This window comes from Cherax quadricarinatus, chromosome 68 (genome assembly GCF_038502225.1).
Source record: "Cherax quadricarinatus isolate ZL_2023a chromosome 68, ASM3850222v1, whole genome shotgun sequence".
Classification (NCBI taxonomy): domain Eukaryota; kingdom Metazoa; phylum Arthropoda; class Malacostraca; order Decapoda; family Parastacidae; genus Cherax; species Cherax quadricarinatus.
This window is the reverse complement of record NC_091359.1, coordinates 9,432,735-9,456,854: the sequence shown is the minus strand read 5'-3', so window position 1 is coordinate 9,456,854 and position 24,120 is coordinate 9,432,735. Positions and strand designations below refer to the sequence as shown.

At 42.7% G+C, this 24,120-nt stretch overlaps 1 protein-coding gene across 4 annotated transcripts in view; it reads left to right on the top strand.

The window, feature by feature from the left end:
• The window catches only part of LOC128697766 (pleckstrin homology domain-containing family G member 5), a 1,323,529-nt gene that overhangs the window by 454,993 nt on the left and 844,416 nt on the right, over positions 1-24,120 (top strand). For all 4 annotated transcript variants that reach the window (XM_070099658.1, XM_070099659.1, XM_070099660.1 and 1 more), the window contains one exon: positions 11,551-11,603. In XM_070099658.1, coding sequence (XP_069955759.1) covers positions 11,551-11,603 — 53 coding nt within the window. The remainder of the gene's footprint in view (positions 1-11,550; positions 11,604-24,120) is intronic.

The window sequence follows — 24,120 nt, the reverse complement described above, 5'->3', positions numbered from 1 at the left end:
ATTTTTCGATTTGGCTTGTATTTCAAATTTAACTTAACATTAAATTAACATAGGATAAATTCAACGAGAGATGTGTATCTGTTAGTGTATATACACTGAGAGTTTACTCTGATCCTTCCTCTGATCCTAGTATGGAACAGGTGACATGGTTAAATCCAATTAACCAACCAATTAACACGGTGCAACATCAGTTAAGTGAACATAACGGCCGAGGGTTTTTCAGTAGCAGGTGTGAGCGTTTATCTGTGGTGGCGGTGGTGTTCGCGTTAGTCTCCCTCTACCCCCCATCTTGTATCTCCACCTCTCCGTGTTTACAATGGTGCTGCTGGGAAGGTAGCAGTCTTCTACACCACTAGAGTCATGGACGCTCCCAGCAGTAACCATCGAGGTGGGAGCCTTCCTAGGTTTGTGTGTGTGTGTGTGTTTCTTCGTTTTCGTAGTAAGCAATTGGATTCGTGAGTTTTTTTTTTTTTTTTGCTGTTGAATTGTTGGGCGTTTTGATATTCACGTCAGGTATATAGATATACTATGTTTTTGTTTTTCCTCTTGCTACTCTTGTGAGAATCCTCAGAACACTGCTGGACTAGTGAACGTACTAGTGTCACAACCACTAATTGTCCTTGGTAGTTGGGTTCGCAGATAATTGTGTCGCAACTAGCAGTGAAAAACTGCCTAAAGCTGCATGTTTATTAGTTGAGAAATATACGAGTGTCCAGCAACGTGTATGTCTAGACGTCCTGACTGACTGTGTGGTAGTGGTAAGAATTTGTGGTAATGTAAGTGTAAGCCTGGCCACTAACCGAGTCAACCTACCATCCATACATTTATAAATGAATGTGATAAAATTGAAATAAATAATTTTCTGATAGTAGCAACTCTCAGTTTTACATGTAAACGAGTGTAAAATATGAATTTGTATTCATACACGAATAATCTACATTCAACAGTAGAGAACGCGTATATTTTCCGTTTAACTAAGACACTCCTCTTTATAAGATATATATATATATATATATATATATATATATATATATATATATATATATATATATATATATATATAATGTGTGTGTGTGTGTGTGTGTCGTGCCGAATTGGTAAAACGGGTCAGTTAGCAAGAATTTATTTAAAATTAAAGTCCATTCAAAAATTTTCTCTTAAACGTGTAAAGATGTATTTTTTCATTTATGTAAATGTGAAAATTAATAATTTTGTACCTAAAGAACCTTAGAAAGCTTATCTAACCTTGTTATAACAAGCGCAATTTAATTTACCCTAATCCGACTAAATATATTTTAGATAAGTTTACAATAATTTAATAGTAAACAGATGTAATGAAATATATATTTTTTCATTAGGTTCAGAATGATTTTTGCGAAATTATTGCCGAATAAGGGAAGCGAAAATTTGTGTATGCAATAATTTCGCAAAAATCATTCTGAACCTAATGAAAAAAATATATTTCATTACATTTGTTTACTATTAAATTATTGTAAACTTATTTAAAATATATTTAGCTGCGCTTGTTATAATAAGGTTAGGTAAGTTTTCTAAGGTTCTTTTGGTGCAAAATTATTAATTTTTACATTAGCATAAATGAAAAAAAAATATGTTTAAATGTATAAGAGAAAATTTTAGGACTTAATTTTAAATGAGTTGTTGGTAATTGACCAGTTTTACCTATTCGGCACGACATACGTATATGCTGTGCGTATAAGAGATATCTGAATATAATAATAGCCTGGGAGCGCGTCCTGCAAGACGATGGTGCCAGACGCATGGTGAACTGTCGCTGCTGCCAGCAGTCCCTCACACATGGGAAAAACTGTTGCTTATTTTCCCACAGGTGTACACGGAAGTTATGAACCAAGTGAGCTTCCTCTTAACATTACCTGCACTGGGAAAACATAGCTTTTCTCCTCTCAATTAAATTGTTTTCTGCTCCAATTAGATCGCTGTGTTGGGGATGATATTTGGGTTTCTGGGGGGATTGTGTGTGTGTACACCTGCTTGTGGTTGCTGGGGTCGAATCGTAGCTCCTGGTCCTGTGTGTGTGTGTGTGTGTGTGTGCATATTTGTTTCGAGAGCTGATTGATTTCCTGTGGTGAGAAAGGGAGAACTGAGAGAGGAGGAGGAGGAGAAGGAGGAGGAGAAGGAGAAGGATAAGGAGAAGCAGAAAAAGGAGCAGAATAGGAGAAACAGCAGCAGAAGCACGAGGCGGCGGCTATAAATTTGGTTAGAAATAGCAGGACCTTAACCAGTTAGCCGGATCTCTTCGGCCAGTGATATGTTGAAGATTTATTGCCTAGTCCGAGGGTCTCTCTCTCTCTCTCTCTCTCTCTCTCTCTCTCTCTCTCTCTCTCTCTCTCTCTCTCTCTCTCTCTCTCTCTCTCTCTCTCCCCTCTCCCTCCCTTCCTTTACGGCATTCTCTCCACCTCCCTTTCTCTTTACACAGGTGCCTTGCTCACACCTCCACATACAACACAAACCATTAACTCGCTCATCAAACAGAAGTTTTGACTGTACTAAAACCTACACACACACACACACACACACACACACACACACACACACACACACACACACACACACACACCTCAAAGGCTATGAGACCGGACAACATCTCCCCGTTCGTCTTAGAGAAGGAGCCGAGATGCTGTGTGTGCCACAAACCACAATCCTCAACACATCCCTTGAAACTGGGCAACTACCTGAGGTATGGAAGACGGCAAATGTAGTCCTCATTTTTAAGAAAGGAGACAGAAACGAGGCACTAAACTACAGACCAGCGTCACTGAAGTGTATAGTATGCAAAGTCATGGAGAGATTATCAGGAGGAGAGTGGTGGAGCACCTGGAACGGAACAAGATTATAAAAGACAACCAGCACGGATTCATGGAAGGGAAATCCTCTGTCACAAAGCTTCTGAAGTTTTATGGCAAAGTAACAGAAGTAAGACACGAGAGAGAGGGGTGGGTTGATTGCATTTTCCTGGACTGCCTTCGACACAGTTCCTCACAAGAGATTAGTGCAGACGCTAGATGATCAGGCGCGTATAACAGGAAGGGCACTGCAATGGATGAGAGAATACGTGACAGGGGGGGGCAACAACGAGTCATGGTACGTGATGAGGTATCACAGTGGGCGCCTGTGACGAGCGGGGTCCCACAGGGGTTAGTCCTAGGACCAATGCTATTTTTGGTATATGTGAATGACATGACGGAAGGGATAGACTCAGTGTCCCTATTCGCAGATGATGTGAAGTTAATGAGGAGAATTAAATCAGATGAGGATCAGGCAGGACTACAAAGAGACCTGGATAGGCTAGACACGTGGTCCAGCAACTGGGTTCCCGAATTCAACCCGACCAAATGCAAAGTCATGAAGATTGGGGAAGGATAAAGAAGACCGCAGACAGAGTATAGGCTAGGTGGACAAAGACTGCAAACATCACTCAAAGAGAAAGATCTTGGGGTGAGCATAACACCGAGCACGTCTTCGGAAGCACACATCAACCAGATAACTGCTGCAGCATATGGGCGCCTGGCAAACCTGAGAATAGCGTTCCGATACCTTAGTAAGGAATCGTTCAAGACACTGTACACTGTGTACATCAGGCCCATACTGGAGTATGCAGCACCAGTTTGGAACCCACACCTGGTCATGCACGTCAGGAAATTAGAGAAAGTACAAAGGTTTGCAACAAGGTTAGTTCCGGAGCTCAGGGGTATGTCCTACAAAGAAAGGTTGAGGGAAATCGGCCTGACGACACTGGAGGACAAGAGGGTCAGGGGAGACATGATAACGACATACAAAATACAGCGTGGAATATATAAGGTGGACAGAGACAGGATGTACCAGAGAGGGGACACAGAAACAAGGGGTCACAATTGGAAGCTGAAGACTCGCACGAGTCACAGGGATGTTAGGAAGTATTTCTTCAGTCATAGAGTTGTCAGGAAGTGGAATAGTCTAGCAAGTGATGTAGTGGAGGCATACATAGCTTTAAGATGAGGTATGACAAAGCTCAGGGAGCAGAGAGAGGACCTAGTAGCGATCAGTGAAGAGGCGGGGCCAGGAGCTGAGTCTCGACCCCTGCAACCACAATTAAGTGAACACAATTAGGTAAGTACACACACACACACACACGGTTATGATTATAACCATTGGATTAGCATTTTGATTATCGTTATTTGTCCTATCAACATTTTGTGTAATGTTTCTTTTAAGTTCTGGGAGAGGGGAAGAGAGAGGAATGGTGGGAGAGGGAGGAGTGAGAGATGTGTGGAGGGAAGGATGGGGGGAGGGAGGGAGGGAGGTGGGAAGAGTTCGTAAGTTATTAACATTAAATAAAGTCTTCGAGGATGTGAGTTATTACTCAGTTGACCAATTTTAGCTAAGCGAAGGAAGGAGTGAAACTGCGAGGGAGGAAACCTAGGGAGATAAGAGGCGGTAAATGGACAAATTATAGAGAGAGAAGGAAGATGGGATGAGAGGGAGGGGAAGTAAGTTGGAAAAGAAATGAGGAAATGGTGGGAGCTGGAGGTTAAGGTCGAAGATATTTTCAATTGCTTTTTAATTTGTTCGCTATTAATGTGCGCGTGTTTAACGATCACTTTCATGAACGTAAGCAACTTCTGCAACCTCACGCTCTACACACACACACACACACACACACACACACACACACACACACACCACACACACACACACACACACACACACTACACACACACACACACTACACACACACACACACACACTACACACACACACTACACACACACACACACACACACTACACACACACACACTACACACACACACACACACACACTACACACACACACTACACACACACACACACTACACACACACACTACACACACACACACTACACACACACACACACACTACACACACACACACACACTACACACACACTACACACACACACACTACACACACACACACACACTACACACCTCACACACTACACACACACTACACACACACACACACACACACACACACACACACACACACACACACACACACACACACACACACACACACACACACACACACACACACACCAGCGAAGAGGAGGGAACAGGGGCTGTGACTCTACCCCTGCAACCACAAATAGGTGAAACAGGTGAGTGTACACACCCACCCCTACACCTACACACCTACTTACAGAGTTGCCTACCTACCAACCAACCAGCCTACCTACCTAATAAATGAACACCTCAGTCACTGGACTTTCCTCATCTCTAATTCAGCAACCTTGTTTTCCCCTCCCGCTACTATTCTCATGGACACATCAACAATTACCCCCATTACCTATTTATCTGTCTCTGAAAAAGGAGTAATGAGTGTTAGATGTGTTGGTATGAATGAGTTTAGCTTTATAGCTAATGCTTGCTTTCGAGTGTGTTCTAAGTGTACCTGAATGTATTATACGTGTACTTGAGTGTGTTAAACGTATTCTTGAGTGTGTTAAACGTATGCCTGAGTGTGTTAGACTTGTATCTGAGTATCTTGAACAGAGAGGCGCAAGACCCTCTGGTACCCACAGCTCCGGAGATGGATGGAAGTACGTAGCATGTCAAAAAATGCATGAACAGACACCTAAGTCTTTCTTTCAGCAATGTTTCGCTCAGCTAGAGCTTTATCAAGTTATAACTTGATCGCGCTCCTCTTAAAGGGAGGCTTTCGCTGTTTTATATGTAATTTCATCCGTGCTGGGGATAGTTGACCTGTATTTTTGTATTTGTTTTACTGATATATTTGCTGGCGTGAATTATCTGTAATAGGAGAGGGGATCTTTTTAGGTTGTATATTCGCCTATCTGTACTCGACTCACGATTACAAACAAACCATACCACGGGTGGGGATTGAACTCTTGGCGAGTGAGTCGTAAAACTGTACTCGGCTGTATGTGGACGACAGGTTGTCGAGTCTTGGTTCCTGGCTCCGCGTCTTCACTTGTCACTTGCCAGATTTACTCCCTCCTTGCCTCGTGGACCCTTTCATATCTACTCTTCGAACAATGTCTGGAGCCTTAGTCCACTACTGCTTCGTCGAGGTTATTCCACTTACTGACCAACCTGAGGCTGAAGGAATACTTCTTGACATACCTGTGACTCATCGGTGTCTAACTTTCAGCTGTGCCTCAGGGTACCTGTTTCCCCTCTGAAACACCCTGTCCCTGTCTTAACCTGTCATTTCCTCCGAGTATTTTGTATGTTTATATCATGTCTCCCCTGTTTTTTCTGTTTTCCATATGTGTGTGAATCAATCCTAAATTTTGACAGAAGCAAAGGAAACAGACGATGATTCTAACTAGGCTCAAAGAGTGACATCAATCACTGAATCAACACAACAGTGACAGTAGACGTCAATGAACGAACACAGCAGTGACAACAGTCATCACTGAATGAAGAATGAAGACACTGACAACAGACATCACTGAACCCACACAGCAGTGACAATAGACATCATTGAACCAGTACATTACATCAGTGAAACAACACAACTGTACAACAGATATCAATGAACCAACAGCAATGACAATAGACATCACTGAACCAGTACAACATTACATCAGTGAGCCAACACAACAGTACAACAGACATCAATGAACCAACAGCAGTGACAATAGACATCACTGAACCAGTACATTACATCAATGAACCAACACAACAGTACAACAGACATCAATGAACCAACAGCAGTGACAATAGGCATCACTGAACCAACAATAGTGGCAACAGGCATCAACCATCAGAACAGCAACAACAGACATGACTGAGCCAACACAACAGTGACAACACACTGCAACTCGTGCAGTCATCGGAAGGAGAATAAACTTGAGTAAACAGTCATCGGAAGGAGAATAAACTTGAGTAAACTACTCATAGCCTGAAGAAGAGGAAGAAGAAGAAGAAAAGCATTACATTATAGAATTTTGTCCCAGTGTTCTGTTAATTTTAGTTTCCTTTCACTACAAATTTTAAAGCCCCTCTTGGTTTTTGTGTGAATATATAAAAAATCTGTGCTTTCTGGGGATTTTTTTTCCAACAAACCGGCCGTATCTCACCAAGGCAGGGTGGCCCAAAAAGAAAGACGAAAGTTTCTATTTTTAAGTTTAGTAATTTATACAGGAGAAGGGGTTACTAGCCCCTTGCTCCCGGCATTTTAGTCGCCTCTTACAACACGCATGGCTTACGGAGGAAGAATTCTGTTCCACTTCCCCATGGAGTTCTGAGGATATGTAAATTAAAAAAAAATTCTCTCTTTCTCTCTCTCTCTCTCTCTCTCTCACACACACACACACACACACAAAGAGGTGATTAAGAAAGGTAATTTACATGAAACAACGTAGTGAGTGTAAGAGGGTAACGGGTGTTAATGCTAATGTGTTGAGTGAGTTTACGTCTGTTATGTAGTAGGTGACGCATTTGTGGTGATTATTTTGTGAGTGCCATCAGGAGTGTTTAGTGCCGGAGGGAGGGAGGCAATTTTTTTAGTTGCAGGGTATGATTAAGAGAGGATGGTGCTGGGTTATCTGGTGGTGGTTTCTAATGTTCTTTGTCTTATATTGTGAAGAGTTGTGGTAGTGATGGAGGAGGAAGAGGGAGGTTGGTTGATGGTGGTGGTGGTTGATAAGTGGGAGAAGACGAGAATTTGCAATTGGGGGGGTCACGCTCTGTTCTCCACCAATACCCCTACCACTTCCTCCACCACTACCACCTCCAACAGCAGGAAAACCACCAATACCACTGTTTCCTTCTCCACTACCACCACTTCGTCTCCACTACCACGGTTAACATTCCCCCCCCCCACTACTTCTGCCCCTACAACTCCTCGGCAGCAAGGAGCCACCGAGCAATCTTCTAAAGGAAGCTTATAACAAGCAGGTCAGGGTGAGGGAAGCCAATGTGAGCGAGGAGAGTGTAAGTTTAGTCATTGTGAGGGAAGTCAGGGTAAAGAAGCAGTGCGCGAGAGGAACGTCAAGGAAGGGATGATAGTGAGAGGGGTGGTCATTGTGAGTGGGGCAGGGTAAGGGAGTAGTGCATGGGAGGTCAAGATGAAGGAGATCAGTGTGAGAATTGTAGTTCACCCAAATCTGTATTCTGTATGTGCTGTCCTCTCTCTCCCTCCCTCCTTTATTTTTATAAACGTGCACCTGCTGGGGTTGAAGTTCAGTAGCCATCAATTCTGACCATTCCTGCAGTTTGTCCAGGTCCTCCTCTAGCCTTTCTCTGTCGTGTCCGGTTATTATTCTCTTATTTTTACGTGGTTTTTAAATGGAAATATGTTGGGCTATTATCTCGCCGGTCCTGGTAAGGAGCCTTGTGAATTTACTCATGTCACCTTTTATTCCTTATTGAATATCAATTATGAATAACAAGGGGCTCTAAATTTTTAAGTCATAATTGTGGAATGCCAATGGTGACAGTTACCCTTCTGATTTCATCCCATTTAAGCTTTTTTTTTACTGCCAATTTCTCAGTCATACCTCGATCCATGAAAGAATATTTCCTTCCTTACCATCTGCTGCCATTTTCTTCAGTCTTCTGTGCGGGACTCTTATCAGAAATCTTACCGAAATCCTAGTAGACAGCACTGTATTCTTTACTGCCTCACATGTCTGGTTTACTAAAGAATATCAGTAAATTTGTTAGGCATAATCAGCCCCTTGTGAATCCGTGCTGAAGCTCTTTAATCAAATTATACTCATCAAAGTTGCTTATTATATCTGCTGTTATGAATTCCAATAATTTCCCAATATTGATGTCAGGCAGATTGTACAGTAACTTGATTGAAGAGACCAATCTCTCATTTGTGGATAGAAATCAATTTAGCTATCTTCCACATGTCAGGTACGATGCCCAATTGAAATGATATATAGATAAGACAATTGAGCGACTTGTTGAGTTCCATTTTGAATTCTGTAAGATCCCTTGAAAACATTTTGTCTGGGATCTACTGTAATTATTAATTTGTGGGATTTTGTTTACACCTTCCTGTGTAAAGTCCGACAGGAAATAATTGCTAAAATTCGAGCACATTCCTTTCTTAGTATCAATAAGGTGACCAGAGTTAGTTTTAAGTGGACCCAATTTTTCTGTTTGTTTTAGGTACTCGGAAAAACTTTAGAATTTGTCTTTGATCCCTATGCAACTTTAATTTCATTTATTAATCTCTTCTCCATGATTAATCTCTCTTTTTATGAATACATTGGTTCATGAGGTGAATCAATGTATTCCATTCTTCTCTTTTAGAAAATATTTTAGCCTACTGTTCATTTATTTTGGATGATTGTTATTCAGTCAAGGAATATATTTTTTTATAGTATTTAAAATGTCATCTCGGCACTTCTCTTAGTTACCTAGCCAAGCCAAGGCAGGTGTCCACTTGTTCTGTTCATTGTAATCTGCAGGACGAAAATCTGGGATTTTTACTTCATTGTTTATTATCATACGTTCAGTGTTAAATGTAATAGATTTTTCATGGCGTCTTCCACGCGCCTCCGTGATCTCAGTTTGTCTGATTGCCTGCCAGAAGTTATTTCCTCCAGTTGGTTCTGTCACGAACTGTTTTAAAAAGCAGTCTTGAATTACCCCAGAAAAGTCATTTGACCTTAGATTCCCAAGCAAGGAATTGTAATTAATTTGGCTAAAATTAAAGCCCCTAAGATCACTTAATTTTTATGTACTAAGGATTTTACAATTTTGTCCCAGAGAGGTTTTTCTTGGTCCATTTTTAAGTTCAGTGGTCATTATTACTCACCTAGGCTCAGATTTTCAATCCCTTTAGAATTTAAATCCATATAGATTTGGTCTCTGTTTCCCCAGACTTCATACAAATTTTTGAGGCAACACGGTAGTTTTATTTTTTTCTGACATACAGGGCTACGCCTCCACCTGTCTTGTGTTTCTGTCAGTGTTGGATAATTTAAACCCTTGTAAAATGCATTCCATAGGCATATCACCATTCTTTAAATTAACCTATGTTTTGGCAATTGCTTTCTTTTGTGTGTGTGTGTGTGTGTGTGTGTGTGTGTGTGTGTGTGTGTGTGTGTGTGTGTGTGTGTGTGTGTGTGTGTGTGTGTAGTGTGTGTGGTGTGTAGTGTGTGTGTGTGTGTGTGTGTAGTGTGTGTGTAGTGTGTGTGTGTGTGTAGTGTGTGTGTGTGTAGTGTGTGTGTGTGTGTAGTGTGTGTGTGTGTGTGTGTGTAGTGTGTGTGTAGTTAATTATAGTTCGTTTGTCTTGTTTTCAGCTCTACGACTATTAGTGTAATATATTTTGAAAGTTTTTCTTGTTTCTCTCTGTTTTTGAGGGGGGAGGAGGACTGTCATTTTTACCCGCCTCACTAACTTCTCTGTTAGTTTTGAAATATGTTTTTCTTTTCTTTTGTGTTCAGTATCACAACATTTTCACCTTTACGCAGTGACACATCTTCAATACCATTTTCTATTTCATAAAATATCAGCATATTAGCCTCGATCCCATCTACAGTTTGTTTACGCCTACCTGTCAGCTCCTACCTCCGTTTCTAGGAATGGAGAAGCAGTCCTTCCCTCCCTCCCTTCCCCCTCTCCCTCTGCTATTATTGCGCTCTTTGCTAGCGTCCGAGCTATTAATCAGTATGTTGTCTCTTGTTTTTTTTCTTGGTATTTGAGGTTGTGCTGAAGACCATGCCTAGTCTCCACGTCCTGAACCTCTCCCCACCCTGGTTCGCCTCTTCCTCTTCCCCACGTCATTCCTCCTAACCCATCTTTCTCTCTTCCCTTCCCCTTGTACTCTTCTCCGCCTCTTCCAGGCCGTCTCCATCCTCTCTTACTCTTCTCTACCCCTCTCCGCGTTTTGAACTTCCCCATCCATCCTTCTATATTGAGTAAGCGAAATTCAAATGTATGATGGAATTCTACACAGTTGTTATCAAGATAGGGGGAAAAACGAAACACTGCATGAAAAATATAGAACGTGTGATAAAATATTTAAAAAACGAGAGAGAGAGAGAGGGAGGGAGGGAGAGACACAGACAGACAGACAGACAGACAGACAGAAATGTAATTTGTCTGTAACATGAGTAAATATGAAAATGATATATAATACCGACAGGTTGATGAGTAAGACACATGTGGAACAATTAGGTATCTTTATTCCGAAACGTTTCGCCTACACAGTAGGCTTCTTCAGTCGAGTACAAAAGAGTTAGCAGAACCTGTAGAGATGTGAAGACGATGTAATCAGTCCCTCAGCCTGGAGAAGAGTTTTGTTCCAGAGTCTGGAACAGCATGTTCCGGACTATGTAATTGTTGCACATGTGTCTTACTCATCAATCTCTTTTTTTAAGAATTCACGAGTCACTGCAATAAAAGCTTATTATTTTGTGTGCAAATATGTGTCACATTTAACTGTCTTTCTTTGTCGCGATTTTCATTATCATATTTATTTATTTTTTGTATAAATTATTTTTCAATGAGATTTTATAGTAATATGTATTCTAATATATATATATATATATTTTTTTTTTAGACGGAAGCTCCAGCAGACAAGATTCGAAGTCAGACAGAAGTACAAATGATAAGGTACGTTTTGAGCATCTCGTTATTATTCTAAGTGGTGTTAGAAGTTTGAAATAACTTGACCGCATTTCGTTACTCAGTGGTCAAGCGTTCAGATCACAATTAACAGGATCTGAGTTCAATCCTAGTGCTAGGAGAGACGTAACGGCTTGTTGCTTTTGTGCTAGAAGAGACACAAGGGCCTGTTGCTCCTGTGCTAGGAGAGACGTAAGGGCCTGTTGCTTTTGTGCTAGAAGAGACATAAGGGCCTGTTGCTCCTGTGCTAGGAGAGACGTAAGGGCCTGTTGCTCCTGTGCTAGGAGAGACGTAAGGGCCTGTTGCTTTTGTGCTAGAAGACACAAGGGCCTGTTGCTCCTGTGCTAGGAGAGACGTAAGGGCCTGTTGCTTTTGTGCTAGAAGAGACACAAAGGCCTGTTGCTCCAGTGCTAGGAGAGACGTAAGGGCCTGTTGCTCCTGTGCTAGAAGAGACACAAGGGCCTGTTGCTCCTATGCTAGAAGAGAAACAAGGGCCTGTTGCTTTTGTGCTAGAAGAGAGACCAGGGCCTGTTGCTCCTGTGCTAGAAGAGACACAAGGGCCTGTTGCTCCTGTGCTAGAAGAGACACAAGGGCCTGTTGCTCCTGTGCTAGAAGAGACACAAGGGCCTGTTGCTCCTGTGCTAGAAGAGACACAAGGGCCTGTTGCTCCTGTGCTAGAAGAGACACAAGGGCCTGTTGCTCCTGTGCTAGGAGAGACATAAGGGCCTGTTGCTCCTGTGCTAGGAGAGACATAAGGGCCTGTTGCTCCTGTGCTAGGAGAGACATAAGGGCCTGTTGCTCCTTTGCTAGAAGAGACACAAGGGCCTGTTGCTCCTGTGCTAGAAGAGACACAAGGGCCTGTTGCTTTTGTGCTAGAAGAGAGACCAGGGCCTGTTGCTCCTGTGCTAGAAGAGACACAAGGGCCTGTTGCTCCTGTGCTAGAAGAGACACAAGGGCCTGTTGCTCCTGTGCTAGAAGAGACACAAGGGCCTGTTGCTCCTGTGCTAGAAGAGACACAAGGGCCTGTTGCTTTTGTGCTAGAAGAGACACAAGGGCCTGTTGCTCCTATGCTAGAAGAGAGACAAGGGCATGTTGCTCCTGTGCTAGAAGAGACACAAGGGCCTGTTGCTCCTGTGCTAGAAGAGACACAAGGGCCTGTTGCTCCTGTGCTAGAAGAGAAACAAGGGCCTGTTGCTCCTGTGCTAGGAGAGACATAAGGGCCTGTTGATCCTGTGCTAGAAGAGACACAAGGGCCTGTTGCTCCTGTGCTAGAAGAGACACAAGGGCCTGTTGCTCCTGTGTTAGAAGGACACAAGGGCCTGTTGCTCCTGTGCTAGAAGAGACACAAGGGCCTGTTGCTCCTGTGCTAGAAGAGACACAAGGGCCTGTTGCTCCTGTGCTAGAAGAGAGACAATTGCCTGTTGCTCCTGTGCTAGGAGAGACATAAGGGCCTGTTGCTCCTGTGCTAGGAGAAACATAAGGGCCTGTTGCTCCTGTGCTAGAAGAGACATAAGGGCCTGTTGCTCCTTTGCTAGGAGAGACATAAGGGCCTGTTGCTCCTGTGCTAGGAGAGACATAAGGGCCTGTTGCTCCTTTGCTAGAAGAGACATAAGGGCCTGTTGCTCCTTTGCTAGGAGAGACATAAGGGCCTGTTGCTCCTGTGCTAGGAGAGACATAAGGGCCTGTTGCTCCTGTGCTAGGAGAGACATAAGGGCCTGTTGCTCCTTTGCTAGGAGAGACATAAGGGCCTGTTGCTCCTGTGCTAGGAGAGACATAAGGGCCTGTTGCTCCTGTGCTAGGAGAGACATAAGGGCCTGTTGCTCCTGTGCTAGGAGAGACATAAGGACCTGTTGCTCCTGTGCTAGGAGAGGCATAAAGGCCTGTTGCTCCTGTGCTAGGAGAGACATAAGGACCTGTTGCTCCTGTGCTAGGAGAGACATAAGGACCTGTTGCTCCTGTGCTAGGAGAGACATAAGGGCCTGTTGCTCCTGTGCTAGGAGAGACATAAGGACCTGTTGCTCCTGTGCTAGGAGAGACATAAGGGCCTGTTGCTCCTGTGCTAGGAGAGACATAAGAATCTGTTGCTCCTGTGCTAGGAGAGACATAAGGACCTGTTGCTCCTGTGCTAGGAGAGACATAAGGACCTGTTGCTCCTGTACTAGGAGAGACATAAGGGCCTGTTGCTCCTGTGCTAGGAGAGACATAAGGACCTGTTGCTCCTGTGCTAGGAGAGACATAAGGGCCTGTTGCTCCTGTGCTAGGAGAGACATAAGAATCTGTTGCTCCTGTGCTAGGAGAGACATAAGGACCTGTTGCTCCTGTGCTAGGAGAGACATAAGGACCTGTTGCTCCTGTACTAGGAGAGACATAAGGGCCTGTTGCTCCTGTGCTAGGAGAGACATAAGGACCTGTTGCTTCTGTGCTAGGAGAGACATAAGGGCCTGTTGCTCCTGTGCTAGGAGAGACATAAGGACCTGTTGCTCCTGTGCTAGGAGAGACATAAGGCCCTGTTGCTCTTGTGCTAGGAGAGACATAAGGACCTGTTGCTCCTGTGCTAGGAGAGACATAAGGACCTGTTGCTCCTGTGCTAGGAGAGACATAAGGACCTGTTGCTCCTGTACTAGGAGAGACATAAGGGCCTGTTGCTCCTGTGCTAGGAGAGACATAAGGACCTGTTGCTCCTGTGCTAGGAGAGACATAAGGACCTGTTGCTCCTGTGCTAGGAGAGACATAAGGACCTGTTGCTCCTGTGCTAGGAGAGACATAAGGCCCTGTTGCTCCTGTGCTAGGAGAGACGTAACGGCCTGTTGCTCCTGTGCTAGGAGAGACATAAGGGGCTTGTGGAAAATTTTTTGATTTTCCGAAACTATAGTGCCTAATAGGTGTTTAATGTGTCTATATGGGTCAAAAATGTATTTGAAAATAAGAGTAGAACCAAGAGTTCCCTTTGCGCATGCGCGGATGTGCGGGGGGGAGAGGCGCGGATTGTTTTGAATGGGGTGAAGAAGCTGAGAAAGCATGGAACCACGAAATTGACATTCACGGCGGCCTAAGGATTAATATAGGCCTCATTTCATAATAAGAAGTGTCGTAACTGTTCCTGGTGGAGAGTGAGGGAACGTGATTTACGGGACCACGGTGGTAGATTGGTAAAATGGGTGATAAGAGTAGGAGCGGGTGGCAGGTGCACGGCCAGGGTGAGTGTCCAGGGGACATACCCCTGTGTTAATCCTCGCTCATCGGCCTCAGATCTCAATGGAGTGACCTCTAATTTGTGTAATAGTTATGAGACGTTAAATCGTCTTGTGAATGGTAATGTAATCAGTGATAATAACATTGAGTTAAGAGAATGCGGGATGTGAAATAGAGCGCCTTGCTCCGAGTGAACGTGTGACTCTCGTACCGGGGATAATGGAGATTTATAGAATCACGACTTCTAACCGGGACAAACCGACGGATACCTCGTCCTGCCGGAATGAGAACCGTGTCGGTGTAGCAGGACATCGAAACTGAGATGGTGAATGGAAGAAATAAGGAGTATCAATCACCCACAGTTAAGTAACCCTTCTAGTTATAACAAACTTATGCTGGCCAGTAGTGTTATGTTATAATTAGATAGGTTATGAGTGATCCAGCTACCTCAAGTGATCACCAGAGAACATCTGGTAAGTGGTGGGATTATGTACAAATGTTTTCCTTGATGGATGTATCCAGGTGTATCCTACCCCCCTCCCCTTCATTCAGCTAAACTAATATAATCTATACAGTCCACAATTAATTAGTAGCACCGTACTTGTGGGTGCTACCCAATCCATACTGGTCTCGGATAGATATGGATAAGATTGTGAGGTCGAGGGGACCACTTGGTGCGACCAGGGGTGGTTAAGTTTTCTCACATGTCTACACGGGGTGACTACGGTAAACAATATGATTGTCTCCCAATGAGATTACTGGTATGTATATAATGTTGAGGTACATACAGGTAAGCACCCTAGAAAATTTTCCATAGGGCTGTTGCTCCTGTGCTAGGAGAGACATAAGGGCCTGTTGCTCCTGTGCTAGGAGAGACATAAGGACCTGTTGCTCCTGTGCTAGGAGAGACATAAGGCTCTGTTGCTCCTGTGCTAGGAGAGACATGAGGGCCTGTTGCTCCTGTGCTAGGAGAGACATGAGGGCCTGTTGCACCTGTGCTAGGAGAGACATAGGGACCTGTTGCTCCTGTGCTAGGAGAGACATAAGGCTCTGTTGCTCCTGTGCTAGGAGAGACATAAGGCTCTGTTGCTCCTGTGCTAGGAGAGACATAAGGCTCTGTTGCTCCTGTGCTAGGAGAGACATGAGGGCCTGTTGCTCCTGTGCTAGGAGAGACATGAGGGCCTGTTGCACCTGTGCTAGGAGAGACATAGGGACCTGTTGCTCCTGTGCTAGGAGAGACATAAGGGGCTGTTGCTCCTGTGCTAGGAGAGACATAAGGGCCTGTTGCTCCTGTGCTAGGAGAGACATAAGGGGCTGTTGCTTCTGTGCTAGGAGAGACATAAGGGCCTGTTGCTCCTGTGCTAGGAGAGACATAAGGGCCTGTTGCTCCTGTGCTAGGAGAGACATAAGGGACTGTTGCTCCTGTTCACCTAGTAAGTTTGTATTTAGGTACAGGTACACATAAATACAATAACAAAAGGTATCATAGTAACATAGGTGAAAGGACACAACTGTAATAATGTTGGTAAAATTACCGACAATATGTTAGGTAAAAGGCTATATTCTTTTATCTAACATATTTTCGGTAATTTTTACCAACATTTTTCTTAGTAACATGTGTAAATTACCTAGGATAACCCGAAAGGTAAGTAAGCAAGCATGTAATAAATATATCACCCTAACAGAATTAATCACATTGCATAACATTCTTAGATTATTCTGGGTTAATATTCGTTTAAAGTTTTCTTCGCTTTACATTTATATATTTTTACTATAGTTTCCTATCGTCCATTTTCTATATTAGATCTGTCAGTGACCATTTTCTAATTTCGGAACGACCAACTAAGCTATATAACACTGTTGATATCACGATAGCCCTTGACATTGATTAAGTAAGTTTATTCAGGTATACACAAATAAAGTTACATAGATTATCATACATAGCAGCATATGTGTAGAGAACCTGCTAGTGCTAATATCTAAGGATAAAAAAACACTACAGACCTACTTTGTCCAAACTAATCAGTCTAACCATCCTAACATTAATCTGTTAATTAATTCCAAATATATTCGTTAAGCCGTGAGCAAGTTGAATTTGATTAGCATTAGAACACTAAGACTCCAACCGTCCTTCAACAAAGCAATGTAAACAGCACAGAACACTGTAGCTACACTACACTGTCAGTAGTCTCTCTCTCTTTTTTTTTTTTTTACACAGGGTTTGACAAGGTTAGGTAAGGATCCCTAGCTTTATTGATAAGCTATTTACAGGTTAAGGATTCCTAACTTTATTGGTGAGCTATTTACAGGTTAAGGATTCCTAACTTTATTGACAAGCTAAGAGCTGTTACCTACATCAGCTCATGTGAAAGTATTTTTATTGTTATGAAACATACAAGTAGGGAACAGGGTGAAGTTGGAGCCATCTGTGGGCCAGCATTTTCATTTGACCAACTAACTTTATCTCGTTGACATCATTATGCTGTATGAATGTGTTCCAGACTCGTGTCATCCTGGGAATAAATGATGTCAGATGAAGTGATGTTCTGGAGAAGGGTACAGACAGAATGAAGTTGTTAGGTAAGACACCTAACTGTTGCATGTGTCTTACCTAACAACCTGTCCGTATTTTATACCATTTTAATATTCAGAATGAAGTTGTTGCTTTATGCCCGTCTCTCTCTCTCTTGACACTTCATATTATCGCCACTCTCGTACTTGTCACTTAGGAGAGGTGATAGTTACTTCACAGAAATATTCAAGGTAAACGTAGCCGTTTTACCATATTATGATAAGTTTTTTTTTTGTCATTTATTGAGGGTAAACAGTATGGCCTCCCCTCTCTGTCTTCCCGTTATTTTATCTCCCCTCACCTTCTTTTCCCTCTTACTCCACTCTTGAGTCTCTCACCCCTCTCTTCCTTTGTCCCTTTCTCTCTCACTCGTTCTTCTCTCCCTCCCTCCCCTTTTCTTCTCGCTCATCTTTACGCTCCTCACCATTTGATTTCCCTCCTTTCCACCTCGACCTCTCCACCTCTACCTCCACACTTCCACCTGTCTACCTCCACACTTCCACCTCTCTACCTCCACCTCTCTCCCTTCTACATTGCTTCAGGGTGTTCTCTACGAGCAAGCTCTTCTCACTGACACACGCATCACCACCATCGCTTTCTGAAATTTATGCTGAGTAAGCAGTTTGTCTTCACCTTCCCCCCTCTCTATATCTCCCCTCTCCTCTCTATCCATCGCCCTTCCTCACTAGCAATCTAGTCCCTCCCCGATTTCCCTTTCAATATTCCTCCCCCTTTCCTCTCTCTCTCCATCTTTAAATTCTAAATATTTTTAATTTTCATTTTTTCCACTTCATCTGTTTTTCATCTCTCACCAGATTTTGCCTTCTCTGTTTCATACTTCTCTTTTCATCTTCCTTTCTTTTTTTTTTCCTTTCCAAATTTCACAATTTACTTCCCACAACGTCCTTTTCTCCCGGTCCCCCCCCCCCACGCCGGTGTCTGTACTGTGAGTCAACAGTGTCCGCTAGCTCTTCTGTCTGTTCTTCCACCTGTCTGTTCTTCCATATGTCAGTTCATCCGCCTGTCCATTCTTCAATCTGTCCGTTCTTCCGCCTGTCCATCCTTTCTTCTATTCGTTTTTCCATAGCTGGATAGCTAGCACATTCAGCTCACACACAGAGGTCCGTGGTTCGATCCCCGGTACAGGTAGAAACATGATGTGTTTCCTTAAGGCACCTGCTGTTCATGTTCACTCATCAGTTAAATAGGTACCTGGATATCAGTCGACTGGTGTAGGCCACATCGTGGGGACAAAATTTACCTAATTTGCCCGAAATACTCTGCGTAACAAGGAACTTTCTACATAGAAGTGTTATTGATGTCAGCTAGGTCTGTATACCTTGTGCTTGAAGAAATAAATATTATTATTATTTTGTCCGTTCTTCCATCTGTTTTATGTTCCATTCGTCTGTTCCTTTCTCTTGTATGTTTGTCAGTGTTTACGTCCGTTCTTCCGACTGTCCAACCTTCAGTTCATCCGTCATGTTGACAATAAGACGGATCATGTATTACCTGCTAGTTTCTATATACGTGTTCATCAGCTGCAATAAGCTTTTCTGTAGTGTGATTTATCAAATTAAGTTGAAAACGTGCATGCAGAATTGAGTAGCTCTGTCTACTGGCTGTTTAATTTTGAATAAACTTTTTTTTTTTAACCACATTTACTAAAAATCACACTGTATAGAGGAACTGGAGATGAATGGTATAAAATACCGACACGATGGAAAAATAGACACAAATGCAGTATAATGGAATCCATTATTGAATGTTTCACCCACACAGTGCTTTATCGTCATCTGTTGTGACTTAATAAAACCCACTGTGTGGGCGAAACATAGTCAATAAAAGATCGCATTATACAGAGAGCTTACTGTATACATACATAAATAATACACACACATATATTCAGGCATGTATCAGTTTATTACTAAGAAATTTGGTAACTGCGGGAATACGATATTGAATTTGTGTATAAATGCCAGAGGCAACGAAATAAATGAAAATACATCGCGGCCAGTACGCAATTGGAGTTTGATATTGGCAAGATATTTTAATTAAAATTCCCCTTCATTGGGGGTTGCCTTGATGCCGGTGAAGGGCTCTTGATCCAACGAATTAGAGCTATCATATCCTTCCATTTGATTAAAGATGATTACCTTCCATTTTCCGAGTGTTGTATGAGCGTTACGGGTTTGGCGCTTCTCTAGGAATGAAATAAATTTCGTAAGAGAAATGTCATCAGCGTGTGTGTGTGTGTGTGTGTGTGTGTGTGTGTGTGTGTGTGTGTGTGTGTGTGTGTGTGTGTGTGTGTGTGTGTGTGTGTGTGTGTGTGCGCCCCCTGGAAGGTATAGTGACACTGTTGGAGAAGTGTTATCATTGTGTGTGTGCTGGAGTGTGTAGTGATACTGTTGGAGAAGTGTTGTCATCATTGTGTGTGCTGGAGGGTGTAGTGACACTGTTGGAGAAGTGTTGTCATCATCGTGTGTGCTGGAGTGTAGCGACACTGTTGGAGAAGTGTTATCATTGTGTGTACTGGAGTGTGTAGTGACACTGTAAACCTACTGTTCAGTTATTTTTACAGGTCCTTGAAAATGTGAGAAATCACGAATGTGCTCAGAGGTTCACTACTTTTCAGTATTTTTTTTTCCATTATGTAATATGTACGTCGTGCCGAATAGGTAAATTTTTTTTTAAAGTTTTTCTCTTATACGTTTAAAGTTAATTTTTTCATTTATGTTTACGTAAAAATTAATGATTTTTTGCCAAAAGAACCTTACTTAACTTTACCTTATTATAATAAGCGCAATTTAATTTAGCCTAATCCAACTAAATATATTGTAGATAAGTTTACAATAATTTAATAATAAACAATGCAATATATTTTTTTCGTTAGCTTCAGAATGATTTTTGCCAAATTATTTCTTACACAAATTTTCGCTTGAGTTATTAGGCAAGAAGAGCATAGCTATTTAAGCCAAAATCGCAAGTTTTATATATATTTGTCGTGCCGAATAGGTAAAACTTGATTATTATTATTATAATCAAAAAGAAGCGCTAAGCCACAAGGGCTATACAGCAGGTAAAACTTGATATTTTGGCTTAAATAGCAACGGTATTTATGATACGCAAAATGCATATCCTAATGCAACCTTGTCAGGGAAACGCCTTTCACCTGAACAAAAACAATGGAAAAATAAACAAGTGAACGACTCGAGGATAAACAAGGAAGATAGTTTTCTAAGGCTTTTAATTAAAATTAAATGAAAATAAAATTTGGCCGTTGTGGTTCTGGTATGATGTTAGGGCAGGAGTATATAATGCCCAGGATGGTCTTCAGATGTTTGAAGAAATGGTGGAGGTTATCCTGGCTGGAGGTATTCGTCCGATGTTCTGGAAAATCCTGTCACCACTTAGTTGTAGGACCACACTTCAGATATGCAAGGTGAGGAGTAAGTGTAATGTCCCACTACGTCCAGTAGACCAGGATCTTGCTCCAGTTACTAGCGTCTACCCTGGTTGACCAGGCCAGCAGCAGAACTGACAAAGAAAATAGCACTGGTTACATAAGAGTTAGGCAAGTATAATATTGAAGAAAGACGAAGAGTGATATTCTAATTCAGTGTCTTTACTGGTAACCAGGAAAATAAGAAACAATGATCAAAAATACTCCTGGTAAATCACCTTACCTGATCAGGAGAAAAGTGGAGGTGAAGTGATTCTGCAAACTTCAACCCACACCAGGTAAGGTTAATACGACCAGGAGTAGAAATTAAAGCAAATCAGACCCCAGGAACATGGTGTTTAGCCTCAGTCCGCTAGATGGTAGTGCGGGCAGTAACAGGCTAATGGTTCCTGGGTGTCTGAACAACCATAACCCTACTTATTACCCGGTTTTCCCTCACTCCTTAATGAGTCACGTGAAGTCGTTAAGCTTTAAACCTAAGAAACTAATTGTTAGGATGGGATACGAGGGTGGGAGGGGCAGGTCCTAAGTGTTGTCATTGTTAACTACAATGATTGTGATCATCGACGGAGGCCGCGAGCGCGTAGTATTTATGGTAATAATAGCCTCGACCATTGATTATTTCGTTCTCCGACCGACCACACCAACTGAGGCTCCAAAAATAAAAGCGAAATTGAAGGCAGCGGCGGTGTGAAGATATAATTGCGGGATATGAACCATAGTCGATACAAATGAGTGTTGTCAGCGATAAAACAAAATGGTTTATGCTTCAGTGGGACGGCTTGCACTTTACACCGTTCCAGTATCCAGCGACCGCCCGCAACCTCCCCAGCCACGGTTTCCAGCGGCCTGGAACGGTGCCTCACCTTACAAAGTCCCTGGCCTCCCTCACGCTGGCCCATTCCTGGCCCGGCCGTTCCAAGAGGGAGAGAGAGAGAGAGCCACATGGGGCCGCGTAGACATTACTGGAGTGGCACTTGAATGCTCTGTGGAAAGACAATGTGAGGCTGGACAGCCATAGGCACGATCCAGGATGAGTGTGTGTGTGGTACTGGAAGGTCATGGGCAGGCTTTGGATTTTGTAAACTGTTTGTGTTTTTCCGGGGTTTTGATTTTCTTGAGTGCGAATGCCATATACATTCGGTGGTGACAGGAAATACCGGGTTCCTTGATGGAGAGTTTTAAAGTGGTGCGCTGTTTTGTGTACTATCGCTGTTAGCGATAAAATTGTTGTTTCACAGCGAACGTTAATCACGATTGTTTGGTCCAATGTTGGTAATTTTGATGTTTACACTAAGCTTCTTGAAGACAGCAGAAGCTCAGTTACTTTACACACTTGTTTGGTTGTGAATATATTGTACAAGAAAATTTGCAGTACTATTTTGAAGGCAAGTGCCAGCGCAATAGTTTTCCATTAAAGATAAATTAGTGCTAAAAAAAAGTTTGCCCAACTTCATAGCAAACTTTGACAGTGATTAAATCCCGCGTGGAGGAACAGCAGTTGTAAAGACTCCTTCAAGTTGTATAATATAAAACTTTGTTTAATACGGATTTTGTAAGTAAAAATCAAAGAGGCAGCAGTCATGTAGTGGTTGTACAACCTCTGCTAAAAGAAAAATGCAACTGTTTTTGACTTGGCTGTTCCCTCTGTCACATTAGTAGTCAAGACCCTCAAGTGCCTGTCATTATGTGGAGGAAATGACCTTGTCGTCTGCTCGTCAACTCACCACCACCCTCACCGCCACTGATCTTCCACACAGTGGGGTATTTCCTTCCCTAAAACATCCTATGCAACATTTGAACAGCTGGGCTCTTTACAGCTCAGCTCTCCTTTGTGCCTCTCTTTTGCTGGAGTTTTTGTGAGTGTTTTATTCAGGAAGTTTTCTGAGACAGTTTTTCGGGATGATTTGTGCTCAGTTTGCATGAAAGCACTTCAGTGCTTTCGATTTGTATGCAGCTGGTACGTTGTGTGCTCGACCTTTTAGAGAGAACGTACGGCGTCTATGGAGAGCTCAAGTCTAGTTCCTATGCATCTTTCTTGAAACGGGACTTGTTTGTACACAATACTTACTGCCTCTTTGTGATCTGTACATATCATCCTATAGTTCAAAAACATTAGTTGTTTGTAATTTAAAACTCTCGAAAGTGAAGAATCGCATTTTTCCTTTTTACGGGGCAAATAAGTTACATTTATAAGGTAAATCTGCCAATTATTGTAAATACAGACTTTGCCTTTGATGGGTTTTTTTAACTTTTTTATAACCAGAGCCTTGAACACTCTGGTATGCCACTCATGAAAACAGTGGAAATATATATTTAATTTTTTTGCCATCGGCATTTAAACTATTAGAGAAGAGAAACATCTCATGTAAATAATTTATTTGGTTTGAAGAATCTTCATCCAGTGAGGCGAACACGACTTTCAAGGAAAACCATATCACGGGAATTATTTTACTTAATGTGATCCTTATTGGAGAGTGGCCCTCAGACGTTAACCCAGCAGTAGTAGCACGAGAACACAATCTTAACTTTTTGTAAGGCACCCCCAGACAGTGACACTTTTCACTCTGGCCAAAGAGAATATCAGCTGTTTTTTGGGAGCGACGGCCGGTGAAAATGTTTGTGGAAGGGGCAAGAGAAGCATGATCCCAGGGATTTTTTAACACCAACCAGCGACTCCAACACACTCCTCCACCAACGACTCCGACAACCATCTTCACCAGCGACACCAACAATCATCTTTACCAGAGACACCAACAACCATCTTCACCAGCAACACCAACAACAATTTTCACCGACACCCACAACCATCTTCATCAGCGACACCAACAAAAACATCGCGGCCAAATAAATCACTCAGGTAGGTGAACTCGAAATTGCACGAAAGTGAAAGTTTTTTTTTTTTTTTTTTTTTTTTTTTATTCGCCGGTATTCTCCCGGCCCGGGTCTTTTCCAAGTAGTGGTGACCCGCCCTTGGCTCCCTATCTGGGGAGTGTCTCGAGACTTAAGTCTTCCATGGGAGGAGGTACAGTACCTCCTCATCTTTGGTACTAAGTGTCCCCAGGCCTAGCCACATTCCCCGCCCTCACGGGGCTCGTAGAGAGAAGCTAGGCCTCTGGTCTGCCATCTACCCCGCCTCAAAGGGGCTCGTGGGGATGGCAGTTTTATGAGCTGCAGATGGTAGCAAGCTCAGGCCTCTCTTGACCTTCGAAAGTTTGTTTTTGTAAACAAGACACACAAGCGGTATATAGAACCCTTTATTAATAGCAGATGATTCA